Source organism: Rhinoderma darwinii, chromosome 1 (assembly GCF_050947455.1).
Source record: "Rhinoderma darwinii isolate aRhiDar2 chromosome 1, aRhiDar2.hap1, whole genome shotgun sequence".
NCBI classification, from domain to species: Eukaryota; Metazoa; Chordata; class Amphibia; order Anura; family Rhinodermatidae; genus Rhinoderma; species Rhinoderma darwinii.
In genome coordinates, this window is record NC_134687.1 from 134,806,236 (window position 1) to 134,825,902 (window position 19,667).

The 19,667-nt window shown below is 42.5% G+C and overlaps 1 protein-coding gene across 1 annotated transcript in view; it reads right to left on the reverse strand.

Annotated features, from left to right (window-relative positions):
- Positions 1 to 13,354: 13,354 nt before the first annotated feature.
- Positions 13,355 to 19,667, reverse strand: part of USP38 (ubiquitin specific peptidase 38) — a 66,724-nt gene continuing 60,411 nt past the window's right edge. Inside the window, exon 11 of the mRNA XM_075860407.1 lies at positions 13,355 to 14,281. Coding sequence (XP_075716522.1) covers positions 14,120 to 14,281 — 162 coding nt within the window. The 3' untranslated portion in view covers positions 13,355 to 14,119. The remainder of the gene's footprint in view (positions 14,282 to 19,667) is intronic.

Below are 19,667 nucleotides of genomic sequence, written 5' to 3' on the forward strand. Positions count from 1 at the left end.
CCATTGGGCCCCCTGAACCTGATTAAAAAGATCCGGAATCAAAGGAAGGGGATACTGGTTCCTTACTGTGACCTTATTCAAGTTCCGATAGTCAATGCACGGCCTAAGACCACCATCCTTCTTCCCCACGAAGAAGAAGCCAGCACCTACAGGAGAAGTCGAGGGGCGAATGAAACCCTTGGCCAGGAATTCTTGGATATACTCCCTCATGGCTTCACGTTCAGGACATGAAAGATTAAATATCCTACCCTTAGGAAGCTTAGCACCAGGTACCAAATCGATGGCGCAATCGTAATCTCTATGAGGGGGCAACACCTCGGAGGCCTCCTTAGAAAAAACATCAGCGAAGTCCTGAACAAACTCAGGTAGCGTGTTTACCTCCTCACGGGGAGAAATAGAGTTAACCGAAAGACATGACGTCAGGCATTCACTACCCCATTTGGTGAGATCCCCAGTATTCCAATCAAACGTGGGATTATGCAGCTGCAACCAGGGAAGACCTAATACCAGATCGGACGATAATCCCTGCATCACCAGTACAGAGCACTGCTCCAAATGCATGGAGCCAACAAGGAGTTCAAAAACAGGAGTATGCTGAGTAAAATAACCATTAGCAAGAGGAGTGGAGTCGATACCCACTACCGGGACAGGATAAGGCAAATCAATAAAAGGCATTTTTAGAGACATAGCAAATTCCACAGACATGATATTAGCAGATGAGCCAGAATCCACGAAGGCACTGCCAGTGGCAGACCGGCCAGCAAACGAGACCTGAAAGGGAAGCAAAATTTTATTGCGTTTCATATTAACGGGAAATACCTGTGCGCCCAAGTGACCTCCCCGATGATCACTTAGGCGCGGAAGTTTTCCGGCTGCTTATTCTTGCGCCTGGGACAGGTGTTCAGTTGATGCTTGTCATCCCCACAATAGAAGCAGGGACCATTCTTCCTGCGGAACTCTCTACGTTGTCGAGGGGACATGGAGGCCCCGAGTTGCATAGGTACCTCCGAGTCTTCCGTGGAAGAAGAGCGAGGAGACGGGACCTCGGGGGGGATCGCAGGGGAGTCAGAGGGGAAAACACTGAAACGTTCAAGCTGACGTTCCCTGAGACGTCGGTCAAGTCGTACTGCTAGGGCCATAACCTGGTCTAGGGAGTCAGAAGAGGGGTAGCTAACAAGCAGATCCTTCAGGGCGTCAGATAATCCTAACCTAAACTGGCACCTTAGGGCCGGGTCGTTCCACCGAGAAGCTACGCACCACTTTCTAAAATCAGAACAGTATTCCTCAACAGGTCTCCTACCCTGACGTAAGGTCACCAGCTGACTCTCGGCTAAGGCAGTCCTGTCAGTCTCGTCGTAAATGAGTCCGAGGGCAGAGAAAAAACGATCAACGGAGGAAAGTTCAGGGGCGTCAGGAGCCAAGGAGAAGGCCCACTCTTGGGGCCCTTCCTGGAGCCGGGATATAAATTATTCCCACCCGCTGGTTCTTGGAACCTGAGGAGTGAGGTTTTAGACGGAAGTAAAGTCTGCAACTCTCCCGGAAGGAGAGAAAAGTCTTACGGTCCCCTGAGAACCGGTCAGGTAACTTGAGGTCAGGTTCTAGAGGTGAGGTGAGGGGTACTACTATGGCAGCGTCAGACTGGTTGACCCTCTGAGCCAGGGCCTGGACCTGTAGGGAGAGGCCCTGCATCTGCTGGGTCAGGGTCACAAGGGGGTCCATGATAGCGTCAGCGTAGGAGAAATGGTAGACTAGGTATGGGCTTGTGATTATGTAATGGCGGAAGGAGGTGAAGGGAACAAGTGAGCCCTAATCTACCCACCGCCCTGTCCCTGCCTACTTGCAACGACCCGCCCTAGGCGACGGGGTACAACTTGGCGGCGGTCCCTACGGTGACTAAGTGCAAGGGGATACAAACAGGGAACAAGCAAGGGAAGGGGCAGTAGCCCACGGAACACCGTGAGGGAACGGAGTGGTGAACGAGCAGTCAGGATCAGGATGTAATGAAGTATACAAACGCAGAGCACGGAGCAGGAAGCAAGCCGGGGGCAGAGCGAAGCAGGATAAGCGGGAACTGAAGCACGGCAGAAGCAGGCTGGAGCAAGGCAGCAGTGGGGCCAGGAAACTAAGAAGAATCACAAGCAATGAGGAAGAGAAAACGGCAGGTATAAATGGACAGGGGGCGGAGCTAACTCCGACTGACCTGGCCGCGATAGGCTCTCCCACTCCTGAGCCTACCACGCTGATTGGTGGGAGCCGGTGTCAGTCTAAGAGGTCTGGCCTCAGGTGTCGATTGATTAATCCTGGGAGTATCCACAGACGTAGTGCCTGGCAGATCCTTTACAATCGAAGTTAGAGCATGTACGTGGCTGAGCAGGAAGTTCGGATTTCTGGCTAGCGAGGCGTCACATGATCGCAGATTAGATACGCCGCTACGAACATCAGATCAAACGCAAGTATATTGTAAAAATGTTTGGTTAAAACACGTTTAGTTAAGCAGAACTGGATTAATTGGTACCGGAAAGCCCCTTTAATAGAATTTTGAAAAAAAGGTGCATTCTAATACTGGACACAAATTAGGATTATTGGCCATACAGTAGAACAGTTGAACCCACTGGTTTACGGATATAAGATTCCTAGTCCACAAAATATTTAATTTCTGCAGCCAGATAATATTTGGAACTGAGAGTCCCACCTTTTCTGTTAAGCATTGGAGACTGGAACGTTGGATCTTTACTTATTTCCCTTTCCAATTAAATTCTGAAATAAAAGCAACAAAAATGTTTTAAAAAATAAATTAGGGGAATCCAAATGAGACTATTTGCAATAATAAAAATTACCTGTGGCAACATCACCATTTTAACAAGTGCCACTCTTGTGGCCCATTAATATTGGAAGACTTCCAAATTTTAACTTTAGCTCTCAATCTATGAATGAGAGGGTTTAAACTAAACTCAATACAGTCCTAAACCATTCTAGAAACGAATACCCCAAGATATTTGAAGGATGAGTTATACTTCATAACCTGTAGGGGAACTATCTATAGGAGAAGTATCCTTGGTCATTTGGAAGCAGGAGAGACTTCTGCCAGTTTAGAAATAAGCCAAAGAACTGACCAACTTTATCAAGGATATTCATAATGATCGGAATTGCATTCATAGAATTGCCAAAAAATAAATCGGCGTATAGAGAAATCCTTGTCTCAGTTTGTCCATATCTAAATCCCCCTAATTCCTTCTTGATTCTAATAGGGGACTCATCCACGGCAATATTTTTTTCTGGGGTATACACTACCGTTCAAAAGTTTGGGGTCACTTAGAAATTTCCTTATTTTTGCAAGAAAAGCACACTTTTTTTCAATGAAGATAACATTAAATTAATCAGAAATACACTCTATACATTGTTAATGTGCTAAATGACTACTCTAGCTGCAATCGTCTGGTTTTTAATGCAATATCTACATAGGTGTATAGAGGCCCATTTCCAGCAACCATCACTCCAGTGTTCTAATGGTACATTGTGTTTGCTAACTGTGTTAGAAGGCTAATGGATGATTAGAAAACACTTGAAAACCCTTGTGCAATTATGTTAGCACCGCTGTAAACAGTTTTGCTGTTTAGAGGAGCTATAAAACTGACCTTCCTTTGAGCTAGTTGAGAATCTGGAGCATTACATTTGTGGGTTCGATTAAACTCTCAAAATGGCTAGAAAAAGAAAGAATTCATATGAAACTCGACAGTCTATTCTTGTTCTTAGAAATGAAGGCTATTCCATGCGAGAAATTGCCAAGAAACTGAAGATTTCCTACAACGGTGTGTACTACTCCCTTCAGAGGACAGCACAAACAGGCTCTAACCAGAGTAGAAAGAGAAGTGGGAGGCCCCGCTGCACAACTGAGCAACAAGACAAGTACATTAGAGTCTCTAGTTTGAGAAATAGACGCCTCACAGATCCTCAACTGGCAGCTTCATTAAATAGTACCCGCAAAACGCCAGAGTCAACGTCTACAGTGAAGAGGAGACTCCGGGATGCTGGCCTTCAGGGCAGAGTGGCAAAGAAAAAGCCATATCTGAGACTGGCTAATAAAAAGGAAAAGATTAATATGGGCAATAGCACACAGACATTTGACAGAGGAAGATTGGAATAAAGTGTTATGGACAGACGAATCGAAGTTTGAGGTGTTTGGATCACACAGAAGAACATTTGTGAGATGCAGAACTGAAAAGATGCTGGAAGAGTGCCTGACGCCATCTGTCAAGCATGGTGGAGGTAATGTGATGGTCTGGGGTTGCTTTGGTGCTGGTAAAGTGGGAGATTTGTACAAGGTAAAAGGGATTTTGAATAAGGAAGGCTATCACTCCATTTTGCAACGCCATGCCATATCCTGTGGACAGCGCTTGATTGGAGCCAATTTCATCCTACAACAGGACAATGACCCAAAGAACACCTCCAAATTATGCAAGAACTATTTAGTGAAGAAGCAGGCAGCTGGTATTCTATCTGTAATGGAGGGCCAGCGCAGTCACCAGATCTCAACCCCATAGAGCTGTTGTGGGAGCAGCTTGACCGTATGGTACGCAAGAAGTGCCCATCAAGCCAATCCAACTTGTGGGAGGGCCTTCTGGAAGTATGGGGTGAAATTTCTCCCGATTACCTCAGCAAATTAACAGCTAGAATGCCAAAGGTCTGCAATACTGTAATTGCTGCAAATGGAGCATTCTTTGACGAAAGCAAAGTTTGAAGGAGAAAATTATTATTTCAAATAAAAATCATTATTTCTAACCTTGTCAATGTCTGGACTATATTTTCTAGTCATTTTGCAACTCATTTGATAAATATAAGTGTGAGTTTTCATGGAAAACACAAAATTGTCTGGGTCACCCCAAACTTTTGAACGGTAGTGTATGTATCCGCAAACTTTCCATTTAAATAATTTAAAAGTGGCCATAGCTGGGGTCACCGCTGGGTGGGCAAAGTTCATGGTCAACAAAACAAAGGAAGCGCAGTATGGTCTCAAAGCGCTGCCTTGTTATTACCTTTCTGTACATAGGGTTGTCGTACAGGACATCATATGTCCAATAGGACCTAATTGTGGGTTTCCTTACCAAACCCATGTTCAAAAGGAGGCCTCAAAATTTTAAAATGTCTGTCACACACTATTTTTGGTGTAATAAGATGTGGGGTGACTGGCGATGAATTGAGCCGCATATAAATTGGTCTGCTAAACCATCAGGAGTAATAATTCCTCTGAGATTTTTTAAAAAAAGTCCTCCTCCCTAAATCCTTCGGTGCTGATTTGGATGCCCGTCACATAATTAAAGTCTGGAACACCCAGGGTGTATAACTCTGTGGGCACCCAATCGAAGTCAAAGGCACTAGTGCTAGGCGGACAATCTTGCCTGCGGCTCCTCTAGTGCAAGTGGCCGATGACAAAATTAAAAATTGCTCATCAGTCTCACTTGCACTTTCTGTTTCCGAGTAGATCATGGCACAGACCTCTTCTGCCGTATACAAACGCGGAGCCATTTTCTCACTATAAACCGGTAGCCCTATTTCTAACTAATTTCCCCCTAACACCCTACACCTAACTTACGCTACCTAATGCCCTACGCCTAACACTATGTAACAATAATGAACCCAACCGAACGCTAAATAAATGCTCCACTATTTTTTTCTTTTAATATATATATAAACGCTAAAACGTCCCTACCACACGAACCCTATAAACCTAATGCTGAAAAATGTTCCCTAACACTAGCCCTAACTATGTCTAACTAATTGCCACCCTAATTAATGCCCTACGCCGAACGCTAACTAAGCGCTAAACTATATATATATATATATATAAAATATATATTATTTTTTTTGGAGACAAAAGCACACAGCTCTGTTCCCAACGATCTGACAGGAATGAGAACGGAGCCATTTGCCCTGCCTCCCATCCTTTACATGCTGCGATTGGTCAGACAAATTTGACTGACCAATCACAGCGATCGCTGTACGAGGACCGATTGGTCCCTCGACGGCTCCGTGTGACAATCAGCTGTGTATGACAGCTGCTGCCAGAGACTTGCCACCATGTGTTTAAAGACGGTGACAGTTTAAGTACAGAACGGATATATCCGTCCTCCTGTGCAAACTAGCAGCCGCCGAGGATGGATATATCAGTCTTTCGTCACTAAGGGGTTAAAATTGCAACACCAAGAAGGGCAAGCCGTAAGGTTATGCAAATAGAACTAGCAGGTGTCGCTAAAATCTGCAAATTATCAAATTTTCAAGCACCTATTTCTAATTTGTGGCATGCGAGAGGGGCATAAAAGCCAGATTAAAAGCAAAGATTTTTAGCCAAATGAAACCTCAAATAGTGGATCAAGTGGTGTGGGATGATTGTGCAAGGAGTCCTGTTCATTGCCACTTGTCGCAAACGGAGAGGGGCAGAATCCTGAAACCAAGAAATTTTGGTTTATCACCTGTGTGCCTAGGACGAGATGTCAGCACCGTTCAACGTTATGTGTCCCGGAGGTTGGGAGAACAAACAACGAGAATGACAGAAGAGGTGCGCAGAGGCGAACCTCTGCATGGACGGATTGTCTGATTGGAAGAATGGTACATAGTGATTCCTTCTGTACTGTAAGTGAAATTAGATGTCACATCCCAAGCCTAGGGCGGCAACCAGTGTCAACACAAACCATTAGAAGGCATTTGCACGACATTGGGCTACGAGCCAAACGTCCAGCTACAGGTGTTCCATTGACCACACGCCACCGCTCACAAATGCTATCATGGTGCACAGGAAGACGGCAACAGAGGCTGGAATGGCGGTCTATCATCTTCAGCGATGAGTCCTGCTTTTGTGTCTGATGCAACGATAGCCGGAGATTGGTCTGGATAGCACGTGGGCAACGCCATGAAGAGGCCTTTACAAGGGAATGTCACACCGGTCCTACTCCCGAGCTTATGGTGTGGGATGGCATAATGTACAGTAGCCAGACCCCACTAGTCTTCATTTCAGGTACACTAACAGCTTGGCGTTACATTGATTGTCATTTCTCCCAAAGTAGTTTTTCAACAGAATAAGGCCAGGCCGCATGTTGCGCGTGCTACTGTGATCAGCCTGCGTGGTCTATACCTACCATGGCCTCCAAAGTCTCTGGACTGATTTTCCATCGAGCATATCTAGGATGTCATTGGTCGGCAATTGCAAAGGGTGCTTCCAGCACCCAAGCTTGACGATTTGCATGACCAAGTGCATTCATAGTGGCGTAACATTTCTCAGACAACCATTAATAACCTCATCGACAGCATGCTAAGGCGTGTAAGTGTGTGTATTTCTGCGCGTGGCGCTAACACAGGATATTGAATAAATCAAGATGTTGGAACTGGTGAAAATGGAAACAAAATATTTCAATTGTTTCACCAGTTTACAACTGCCATATCTTCTATTTAATCAAATAGGTGCTTTAATGTAGTTAAAGAGGCTCTGTCACCAGATTTTGCAACCCCTATCTGCTATTGCAGCAGATAGGCGCTGCAATGGAGATTACAGTAACGTTTTTATTTTTAAAAAACGAGCATTTTTGGCCAAGTTATGACCATTTTTGTAGTTATGCAAATGAGGCTTGCAAAAGTCCAAGTGGGTGTGTATGGGCGTTTTTAATACTTCTCTTCAGAGCGCCCAGCTAGTAAAAGTATCATCCACTTCTCTTCAGAACGCCCAGCTTCTGACAGTGCAGATCTGTGACGTCACTCACAGGTCCTGCATCGTGTCGGCCACATCGGCACCAGTTGATTCTGCAGCAGCATCAGCGTTTGCAGGTAAGTCGATCTTACCTGCAAACGCCGATGCTGCTGCAGAATCAACTGTAGCCTCTGGTGCCGATGTGGCCGACACGATGCAGGACCTGTGAGTGACGTCACAGATCTGCACTGTCAGAAGCTGGGCGTTCTGAAGAGAAGTGGATGATACTTCTCTTCAGAGCACCCAGCTAGTAAAAGTATTAAAAACGCCCCGATGTACGCACATAATACATGCCCACTTGGACTTTTACTTTTAAACACACCCACTTGGACTTTTGCAAGCCTCATTTGCATAACTACAAAAATGGTCATAACTTGGCCAAAAAGGCTCGTTTTTTAAAAATAAAAACGTTACTGTAATCTCCATTGCAGCGCCTATCTGCTGCAATAGCAGATAGGGGTTGCAAAATCTGGTGACAGAGCCTCTTTAAGTAGTGTTATTTTTTTTTTAATAAGACTTATTTTTGACAAAGTTGTGAGCATTTCAAGTATTATGCAAACTTGTTCTTAATGCCCAAGTGGGCGTTTTTTTTACTCTTGACCAAGTGGGTGTAGTTGAGAAGTGTATGGCGCTGACCAATCAGCATCATACACTTCTCTTCATTCATGTCCAGCTTAATCCACAGCACAGCGTGATCTCGCTGTGCTGTCACTTACTCCCATAGTTCCTTCACAAAAGCGACAGGCGTATGACCAGACATCAACTCCAGGCTGGAGGCGATGTCACGTCATTCTCCCGTCGCTTGTGTGAAGGAACTACGGGAGTGACAGCACGTGATCTCGCGAGATCACGCTCTGCTGCGGATTAAGCTGGACATGAATGAAGAGAAGTGTATGACGCTGATTGGTCAGCGCCATACACTTCTCAACTACGCCCACTTGGTTAAGAGTAAAAAAAAAAAACGCCCACTTGGGCATTAAGAACAACCTTGCATAACACTTAAAATGCTCATAACTTTGTCAAAAATAAACATTTTTAAAAAAGAAAAAAAACACATTACTGATCTACATTAAAGCGCCTATTAGATTAGGTAGAAGATAGGGCAGTTATAAACTGGTGACAGAGCCTCTTTAAATTAACATTGATGGATTTACCCACCATAAATTCACATTGATCTTGATGGACCAGTATAGTAATAATTTTATTAAGCCTAGTCTAAAAGACCATTTAGTATCAAAAAATATGAAGGAGAGAGGTCTATATTACTCTGCGTAAAGAAGAATCTGATCGGGCTTCAAAATGAGAACAATCCTTGCCTCCTTTATGGACTCCGATAGGAGCCCCTCAACAAGGCAGGCATTATACATTTATAACTGCAAACAAAGTATATCCTGATATTACCTGTAGAGCTTGAGAGGATTCCATCAATAACCAGTGACTTGTCTATCGGCATGGCCTTAAATGCATTTTTCAGTTCCTCCAGGGAAATAAAAGTGATCTTTCAATTCTCTCTGATCGAGGAATAGTGATGGTAACGGATCCATTTTCAGATCGTTATCAACTTCCATATCTCAGTACATTACCCTTAGAGGTATATAAGGATTCTTAATATGCTATGAATTCTTAGAGGATGTCCGAACTAACCTGCAGCATTCTTTCGTCTACTGGCTGAATACTAGGTATAAATGAAATTTTTTTCTGAATCTGGCAACAAAAAATATATATAATACAACCTTGTACTCTATAGATACTTTGTACTTTTTCCATGACTAAATTATTATATGCTGTCTGAAGCCCATCCCATGTCTCCCTATTAGCATCTATTGGATTATGCACATCTCTTATCTCTGCTTCTTAAAATGTTATCTGTAAAGGCAGACTGGACACGACCTTTAATATAGCAAGCCAGTTTCACCTATCCAATAAACGATCCAACACAGTATTATAGTCACCCACCACCAATATAAGAAAATTAAGTTACATCAGTTTTGGATGGATAAAAATAAACACCCCCTCAGAATTTTATGGGGGAGGAATATAAATATTTTCAAGTACCATAATGATACCATTAATTCTCTTGAACCAGAAGGCCAATACATATTTCTGTACAACTTTTTGTGAAAGTAGCTCAAATTGAATGATACAGATTGTATAAAACCTATAAGCAACCCATTATTTCCTGGTATAATGCAATGTATCTTCTGCCAGATGCGATTTTTGTAGGCATATAGCAGCTGGAAGAGGAGTTGAAATTAAAGATGGCCCAACATTCAATTTGTCTGCTATTCCCCTTAAGGATCGGGACAGTATTTTAATTGACATTGGACAATAAGGAAAAAAACATACTCGAAGGCTGGATTCGTACTGTAATCATGTTTTCAGTACGGGACAGTTGTCCTGCAGCGAGGCAGGTACTCCTAGCATCGTACATAAGTATGATGCTAGGAGCCCGGCTCCCTGCACGGTGCTCGGTACGGAACTTGCGGCCGAAATACGTCCGTCAATTACGGAGGTAACGTGCTCGTGTGAATCCAGCCTAAAGTTAAAAAGGCAATAATCCCTCATTTTCTTTCCGAAGGAGTCTCGTCTTCTTTATTAAGACAATCTATTAGAGTATCATCTAGATCAGCGGTCCCCAACCTTTTTTTTTTTTTAACCGAGGGCCATTTTCATGTAAGACAATTTTAAAACCCACGCCATAGACTATATACAGCACGTGTTTTAGCTTGCTGCCAGAGCAATCGGGCAGCTAAATGTCAGGTCTCCTGCAGTCAGTCACTGATCGGGACCATGAGGACGAGATAGAAGCAGTTTTCGATGCTTCTATCTTCTCTGATCTCTTCTACACAAGCGCTGTGTATATGAATAGAGGCAGCGCCGCTGCCTCTATTGGTCCCGGTGATCATGTGACTGGCCGCATGATCGCTGGGATGCCGTTAGTGGCAGACTGCTGCTGGGTCCAACTAGACCCAGCACAGCCCTATTAGTGACAATAGTCACTATGAGAGGACGGATTTCCCCTGTAACTGGAGCTGCTGTACATGGTGAAAAAAAATTATGCAAAAGAAGTAAAAAATAAATAAAGTCCCCCACAGGTCTTTTCTGAAAAATTTAATAAATACACATTAAATATCCACCCCCACCCGCCAATCACTAGCCCTGACCAAATTACCCTAAAATGGACATGTAATGCCTATTATGTATATTAAAATTTACAGTAGAAAATAAAACGTCTATTTTAGGGTGAAAAAGCTTATTTTTTTACCATTATTTTCAAACTTTAAGCCTAAAAATTCAAAAATAGCAAAAAGGATGTATACAAAAATTATCAAAAAATAAATAAAAAAAAAATAAATAAAAAGAAAGCTGCATTGTCTACGGAAAAAAAAAAAATTGCAAAAATCACGTCGCTAGCCCAACAAATAAAAAAAAAGTTATAGCCGTTTAACTAACGAGTGCCAACAATGGCTAAACGGTGTCTGGTCCTGAAGGCTCAAAATAGCCCGGTTCTGAACCGGTTTAGTGTGTGCATATTTATGCAACCACATTATTTTTGTTCTTTATTTTTATTTTTCCCATCCTAAAAGATTTCAGTTTGTTTTTCAATACAATTGTACAGATTATGGGTGACATTAAAGGTGGAAAAAGTTCTGAAATTACTCATCTTGGACTGATTTTGTTACATGACAAAATCCTGGAATTTTAACAGGGGTGCGTAGACTTTTATATCCACAGTACATGCAACTTCATTACATTTTCATACAACTGTAGAGCCATTACGACGAAAAACTTTGCATGCAAGCCACCCACAAATTTCTAATGAAGCAATTGCATCGCTACAGTCTTAGGCCCCATGCACACGACCGTAAAAAACCTCAGTTTTTGCGGACCGCAATTGCGGTCCGCAAAAACGGAGCCATTTACTTTCATTGAACACTGACACCTTTCCGTAGCACTACGGAAGGGTGTCCGTGGAAATGTTCCGGGAATTATGGACCATGTCCGTTCTTTCGCATTTTGCGGGCCGTGCTCCCATACTTTGTATGGGAGCACGGCCCGAAAATGCGGCTGTCAGTCAGCGGCCGGCCGTGCCCGCAATCGCGGGCCGTGATTGCGGCCACGGTCGTGTGCATGGGGCCTTATTGTAGCACAAAAGCTCCAATTTAGGCCCCATGCACACGAACGTGCTTTTGCGGCCGCAATTCACCCGCAAATCTGTGGCTGAATTGCAGTCCCCTTTATTTCTATGGGCCCATGCACACGACCGTGGTTTCCACGGTCCGTGCATTGCCCAGGAGCCTGGACCGAAAAAAGATAGGACATGTCTTATTACGGCCGTGTTTCGCGGTCCAGGCTCATAGAAATGAATGCACATGGTCATGTGCACGGCCCGCGGCTGTTCGAGCCGAAAATCACTGCCGTGCACACCACTACGGTTGTGTGCATGAGGCCTTAAACTATAAAAGTCTGTATGTAGCCCCAGCCTAAAGAGTAGGCTCAGCCTAGGATTTGCTAAATATTGTTTAAAACTTGTCGGGTGCTCCTTACTTGCTCTTCGGTATAAACTAATGCTATAACAAGGCTATTTTGCAGTCATGTTTGTTTTAATACATTTGAGGTATACATATACCTTAAAAGGAACAGTGTCACCACAATTTTTTTTTAAATATGTTAAAGATGTTAGTGCTTTATTAAAAACGTTTGGATTAATTTGTGTGTTACTTTTTTTTATTTTTACACTTTTTCTTCCCTATGGGGGCTGCCATTTTTTTTTCCATTTCTGTATGTGTCGATTAACGACACATACAGACATGGAATACGGCAGCTCCAGTCCCATAGGGACTGCGAACGGGGCCCGTTCCATCCACTATCATGTACGCCGCTGTGTGGGAACTGCGCATGCGCCGCTCCCACACAGTTCAATTTGAAATGCGCGCCGTCCGGCGCCATTTTCCTGTGGACCGGAAGTCGCGTCCGGACAGTAATATTACTACTTCCGGTCGCGGCTTCCGGACTTGTGCACATGGAGCAGCGGCAGCAGACGGAGCGGATGGACCGGAGGGTGCGGCGGCGACTGGAGCAGGTAAGGGATTTCTATGTATGTTCGTGTTTCAGTGTGTGTTTACTACTGTATGTTAACCTACTACACTGTGTGTTAGCTCAAAAAATGGCGACACACAGTGTAGGAGGTTTAGACCGTTCAAACCCCTCGTTTCTCCCGGCACTAGCCAGGATAAAGGAGGGGGGGATTCTGAGAGCTCACTAGAGTGAGGGATTTTTACCAAATTTTGCAGCATAAAGCAATGTGGTTGCTTTACCACATGCAATGCTGCAATTTTGGGAATGGCTCCATCTAGTGACCAGCAACGGAAAATATTATAAATTAGAATCCAATTTATAATATTTTCTGACTCGTGAAAAAAAAATAAAAAAATTAGAACAATGTTTAATCACCTACACACTAATTGTTTAACTAAAAAAAACAACATGTTTTGCTGGCAACACATTCCCTTTAATCCTATTGCCCCCTTTCTGAAATAGTGATAGGTATACATTAGCACCTGATACCAAGAACCAAGCATTTTTCTAGAAATAACAGTAAAATCGACCAGAACAACATTTATGGAACCACTGTTTTACTCCAGCAATAAAGTAACTGTAAGCCGCAATTCAGAATATTGACAATATAGAATACTTATCACACGCGACAATCCAAAGGAATCTCAATTTGATTTACAGTACTGCAAGGCACATACAGAACTTTCCCTCATTTACAAAGCAGATGTACTCCCTGAAGTAGAATTTTAAAAAATTCTGAAAACAACAACTTAGAAATACTATAAAGTTAGCATTTTGTTTTCTAGATTTAAAAAAAAACAAAAAACAAAAAAAAAAAAAACCTTGTAGAAGATCATGCATTATCATAAAAAGTGATTTCACAGAATTATATACATATGCTCTCTGATGCTGTATTATATTTTAGTGGAAAATACCCTGAACTGGATCAAAATGCATTATTGCTTTCGGCATATGATGCACCATAAAGCTTTCACTATTTCAGGAAAATATAACACAAAACAATGAGTAGTGGAAAAACAAAAATATCCCACTTTTACAGATCGCTATGCTCTTATACTGTATTTATAGAACTGTATATATATAGGCAGCTTTTCTTTCTTATAGGAGGAACATACTGATGCATATCCATTCAAGTGTACACAATTCATTCAAATATAAACAGGAGCTGCCCGTCAACTCAATTGTTTTTTTTATGTTCAGTAAAAAGTGATGTCTCACAGTCAGAGATTGGGCTACATAGTCTCATCGGCCAGTATGGTATTGTCATCAGTGCATATTGGACAACATATAGACATTTTGTCTTATTCAAAAGACAAGTCTGCCAATGGTGCTGAACCCTCCTTCTCCACCGCCTCCAGAAGGACCGCAGCTCCCAGGTGGGTCATTATCATCAAAACCATTAGGTCGAAAAGAGCAGGTGGCAGATGCTGCTTGCAGAGCCCGTGCGCGTGCATTGAGTTCTTGCTCCTAGAAAGAGAAAAAAAAAAAGGTGTTATGAAATGAAAACATATATACAATTATTATTGTTATATATACACTATTGAAATACACAAACTTTATTTTTTTGGTTTAGGTTTTCATAATTCCGCCTCTGTACATCAGCCCAACGGATAAACAAAGCAAATCGAGATGCGATTAAAGTGTAGACTTTCGGTGTCTAAACCCTTACTCCCATACAGTTTTTTTTTATTGCGGCCATTAAGGGTACTTATGCCACGGTGCGGTGTCATAAGCTCGTCTAAAGACAGGCTCTTGCTCGAATGACCGGGATCAGAGATACCTCCGATCCTGACGGTTAAACCCTTTAGATGCCACAGACAATAGCGACAGCAGAATCTAAATGATTTCAGTGGGAGAAGGCTCCCTCTGTCACCCAATCGCCCCCCCCCCGCGAGGTGATCGTGGGGTGCCAATGGTTTCCATGGCAGCCGGAGACCTAATAAAAGGTCCCCAGAGATCTGTCATTAGTGCATGCTATTAGTCCCTGCCACTTTTACACTGACAGGCAAGAATACACTGCAATACAGAAGTATTGCAGTATATTATAAAAGCGATCGGATGACCGCATGGTTAAGTCCCCTAGTGGAAAGAATTTAAAAAAAAAAGTTTAATAAAAGCTAAGCCTCAAAAAGATAAAAATAAAACAAAATAAAAAAAAAAAAAAAAAACAACCACACTTTCCCATTACAAAATGCTTTATTATGAAACAAAATAAGTAAAAAAAAAAAAAAAAAAAAAAAGGTACACATATTTGGTATCGCCGCGTCCGTAACGACCCCAACTATAAAGCTATTATGTTATGTAACCCGTTGGGCAAACAAAATAAAAACCACTGCCAGAATTGCAGTTTTCTGTTCAGCCTGCCTTAAAAAAAAAAAAAAAAAAAAAAGGGATAAAAAAGTCGCATGTGGTACTCCAAATGGTACCAATAAAAACTACAAGTCGTCCCACAAAAAAAAAAAAAAGTGCATTGGCGGAAAAAAAATAATAAAAAAAAAGTTATGGCTCTTCAAATATGGAGACACAAAAACAAATAATTTTGAAAAAACGGTTTTTACTGTGTAAAAGTAGTAAAACATAAGAAAACTATATCAATTTGGTAACGACCTGCCAAATAAAGTTATGTTGTTTAGACCACACGGTAAATTCCGTAAATTAAGGACGCAAAAAAAAAACAAAATTTGCCAAAAGTGCTGTTTTTTTTCTATTACCCCCCAAAAAGTTAATAAAAAAGTTGATCAATAAATACGTACCCCAAAATGGTGCTATTAAAAAATATTTTAAAAATTCAAATTTGTCCTGTAAAAAACAAATCCTTATACAGCTATGTCGATGCAAACATAAATAAGTTATAGCTCTTTGAATGAGACGATGGAAAAACTTAATATAGCTTGGTCATTAAGGTTTAAAATAGGCTGGTCACTAAAGAGTTAATTGTGCAAAAGTAGTAAAAAAAACAAAAAAACAATATAAATTTGGTATTGTCGAAATTGTAATGATCCGCAGAGTAAAGTTATTATGTTATTTATATTACACAGTAATTTTAATACCCAAAAAAGAATGGCGAAATTGCTATTTTTTTCCATTGCTTAAAAAAAAAATAAAAAAAAAATAAAATAAAAGTTAATAAAAGTCAAGCAATAAATTATATATATCCCAAAATGGCACCATTGAGAAATACAACAAATCCCACAAAAAAAAACAAGCCCTTATACTGCTACAGAATGGTTTTTAGGGCATGACCACACGTGGCGGATTTCCTCCGCAACTGTCCGCATCAATGCCGCACAGAATCTGCGTTGCAGATTCTGCTGCGGATCTGCACAAAATGTGCAGTACATTGATGCGGACTAGCTGCTGCGGACTGCGGGAAAAGTGCTTCCCTTCTCCCTATCAGTGCAGGATAGAGAGAAGGGACAGCACTTTCCCTAGTGAAAGTAAAAGAATTTCATACTTACCGCCCGTTGTCTTGGTGACGCGTCCCTCTTTCGGCATCCAGCCCGACCTCCCTGGATGACGCGCCAGTCCATGTGACCGCTGCAGCCTGTGCTTGGCCTGCGATTGGCTGCAGCCGTCACTTAGACTGAAACGTCATCCTGGGAGGCCGGACTGGAGACAGACGCAGGGAGTTCTCGGTAAGTATGAACTTATATATTTTTTTACAGATACATGTATATTGAGATCGGTAGTCACTGTCCCGGGTGCAGAAACCGTTACTGCCGATCGCTTAACTCTTTCAGCACCCTGGACAGTGACTATTTACAGACGTCTCCTAGCAACGCTCCCGTCATTACGGGAGCCCCATTGACTTCCTCAGTCTGGCTGTAGACCTAGAAATACATAGGTCCAGCCAGAATGAAGAAATGTCATGGTAGTAAAACCAATACGCTCCGCAGCACACATAAGATCTGCGGACTTCATTGCGGAATTTTGACTCTCCATTGAAGTCAATGGAGAAATTCCGCCATGAGTCCGCCACTGCTCCGCAACAGACAGAGCATGCTGCGGACACCAAATTCCGCTCCGCAGCCTATGCTCCGCAGCGGAATTTTACGCCTCGTCTAAACGAACACTGCTAAATTAAAGTGTAAGTCAATGGACAAACGGCTCCGCTGCGGATTAACGCTGCGGAGTGTCCGCAGCGGAATTTAAGTGAAATTCCGCCACGTGTGAACCCAGCCTTAGAATTAACTTTAGGAATTACAGCAATTTTTCACAAGCTCAAAAGTAGTTGGACAATTGACTGATAAGCAGTTTCATGGCCGGTTTCCTTGCAATTTCAGGATAAATTAGGGAGGTAAATGGCCTAGAATTGATTCCAAGTGATGAATTCGCATTTGGTAGCTGTTCATGGGAACTCTTAATATTGATTTCAAAGAGGAGTCAATGCAAGTGAAGGCTTGTTTTGATTTTTCAGCCTATCAGACACAGCACAAAGTTTAGGGACTGCCAAGTCAATAACTTGGTACATTCTTAAAAAGAAGCAATACACTAGAGAGCTCTGCAACACCCAATGGCCTGGAAGACCACAGAAGATAACTAAAGTGGATGATCCCAGAACTTTACTCTGAAAACACAAAAAACCTTCATTACATCTAGCCAAGTCAAGAACACTTTGGAGGAGGCGTGCGTAACTTTGACAAGGTCTACAAATCAGAGACACCTTCATGAATGTATAAAAAGACCCTTTTACACGGACCAATGATCGGGTGAACGAGCGCTCGTCCCCGATCATTTCCCTGTGTACACAGGGCAGCGAACCACCGATGAACTAGCAAACGCTAGTTCGTCGGCTGATCAAGCGTTTTGCGCGGCCAAAACAACGTGCTGTAGATAAGATACAAATGTATGAGGACGAACTAACAGATTAATGATGGTTTGTCCCTAAACATTTCAACCGATGCTCCATGTAAACGGAGCTAAATGAGTGCTGATCGACGTGCTAGATCATCGATTAGCGCTTGGCCTTGTAAGACCACCCTAAAGGCCAGATAAAAATGCTAGAAAACTAGACGATGCTCAGTTCTGGAACTATATTCTCTTAAGAGATGAAACCAAGATAAACTTGTACCAGAATGTTGGGAAGAAAACAGTATGGAGAAGGAAAAGAAGGGCTCATGATCTGAAGCATACCACATCATCATTCACACATGGTGGAGGCAGGATTAAGCCAATGGAACTGGCTATCTGTTTACTGATGATGTGACTGCGGATAGAAGTGGCAGGATGAATTCTGAACCGTATAGAGCGAGACTTTCTACTCAGATTCTGTCAAACGCTGTAAAACCGATAGGACGGCGCTTCACAGTACATATGTATAATGACCCAAAACATACTGCGAAAGCAACCCAAGAGGAGCTTCTTAAAGTATTGGAATATTCCTCGATGGTCGAGTCAGTCTCCCGATCGAGCGCGCTTTTCACTTACTGAAGACAAAACGGAGGAGGAAGGAACCAAAAACAAGCAGCAACTGAAGGCGGCTGCAATAAAGGCCTGGCAAAGCATCTCAAGGGAGGAAACCCAGCGTTTGGTGATGTTCATAGGTTCCAGACTTCAGGCAGTCATTCATGGTAAAGAATTTAGATCAAAACTAAAAATATACTTTAGAATTATAATAATGTTCGTTAGTCCAATTTCTTGTGAGAAAATGGAGAGACTAGCTAGAAAACGGCTGTAATTCGTAAACATTTAATGCAATATTTTTGTTAAACCCCTTACATTAAAGCTGAAAGTCTGCACTTTAAAGGAACAGTGTCATCACAAATTATTTTTTTATATGTTAAAGATGTTAGTGCTTTATTAAAAACGTTTATATTCATTTGTGTGTTTGTGTTTTACTTTTTCTTATTTTTACACTTTTTCTTCCCTATGGGGGCTGCCATTTTTTGTTCCATTTCTGTCTGTGTCGATTAACGACACATACAGACATGGAATACGGCAGCCACAGTCCCATAGGGACTGCGAACGGCTCCCGTCCCATTGACTTCAGTGTACGGCGTCTGTGTGGGAACTGCGCATGCGCCGCTCCCACACAGTCCAATTCGAAATTGGCGCCATCCGGCGCCATTTTCCTGTGGACCGGAAGTCGCGGCCGGACAGTAATATTACTACTTCCGGTCGCGGCTTCCGGATTTGTGCACTTGGACCAGCGGCAGCAAACGGAGCGGACGGGCCGGAGGGAGCCGCGGCGGCAGGAGCAGGTAAGAGATTTCAATGTATGTTAGTGTTTGTGTGTGTTTACTACTGTATGTAAACCTACTACACTGTGTGTTAGCTCAAAAAATGGCGACACACAGCGTAGGAGGTTACACCGTTCAAACCCCTCGTTTATCCCGGCACTAGCCAGGATAAAGGAGGGGGGGATGCTGAGAGCTCACTAGAGCGAGGGCTTTTAACCCATTGTTGCAATGCTGCAATTTTGGGAATAGCTCCATCTAGTGACCAAAAATGGGTAGTATAATAAATTAGAATTAATTTATAATATTTCCTGACTATTCCCTGACTCGTGAAAAAAATAAAAAAAATTTGAACAATGTTTAATCACCCACACACTAAATGTTTAATTTTTAAAAAAAAAACATGTTTTTCTGGCAACACATTCCCTTTAATCCCATCCTTATTACTTTGTACACAACCACAGTGGATTTGTTACAAAGGCAAAATTATGAAAATTGTATCAACGTCCAAATACTTCTGAGCCAGATTGTCGATACACATTTTTTTTTAAAGCCCCCCCCCCCCCTCTTAAAAACACAGCTGTCGTTGTGAACAGAAAAGTTCATGAATTAGTGTGCCAATGGTGAAAAGGAGCTTGAGTGAGTTTCTGCAAAAGACAAGACTGTGCGTTTGGGCG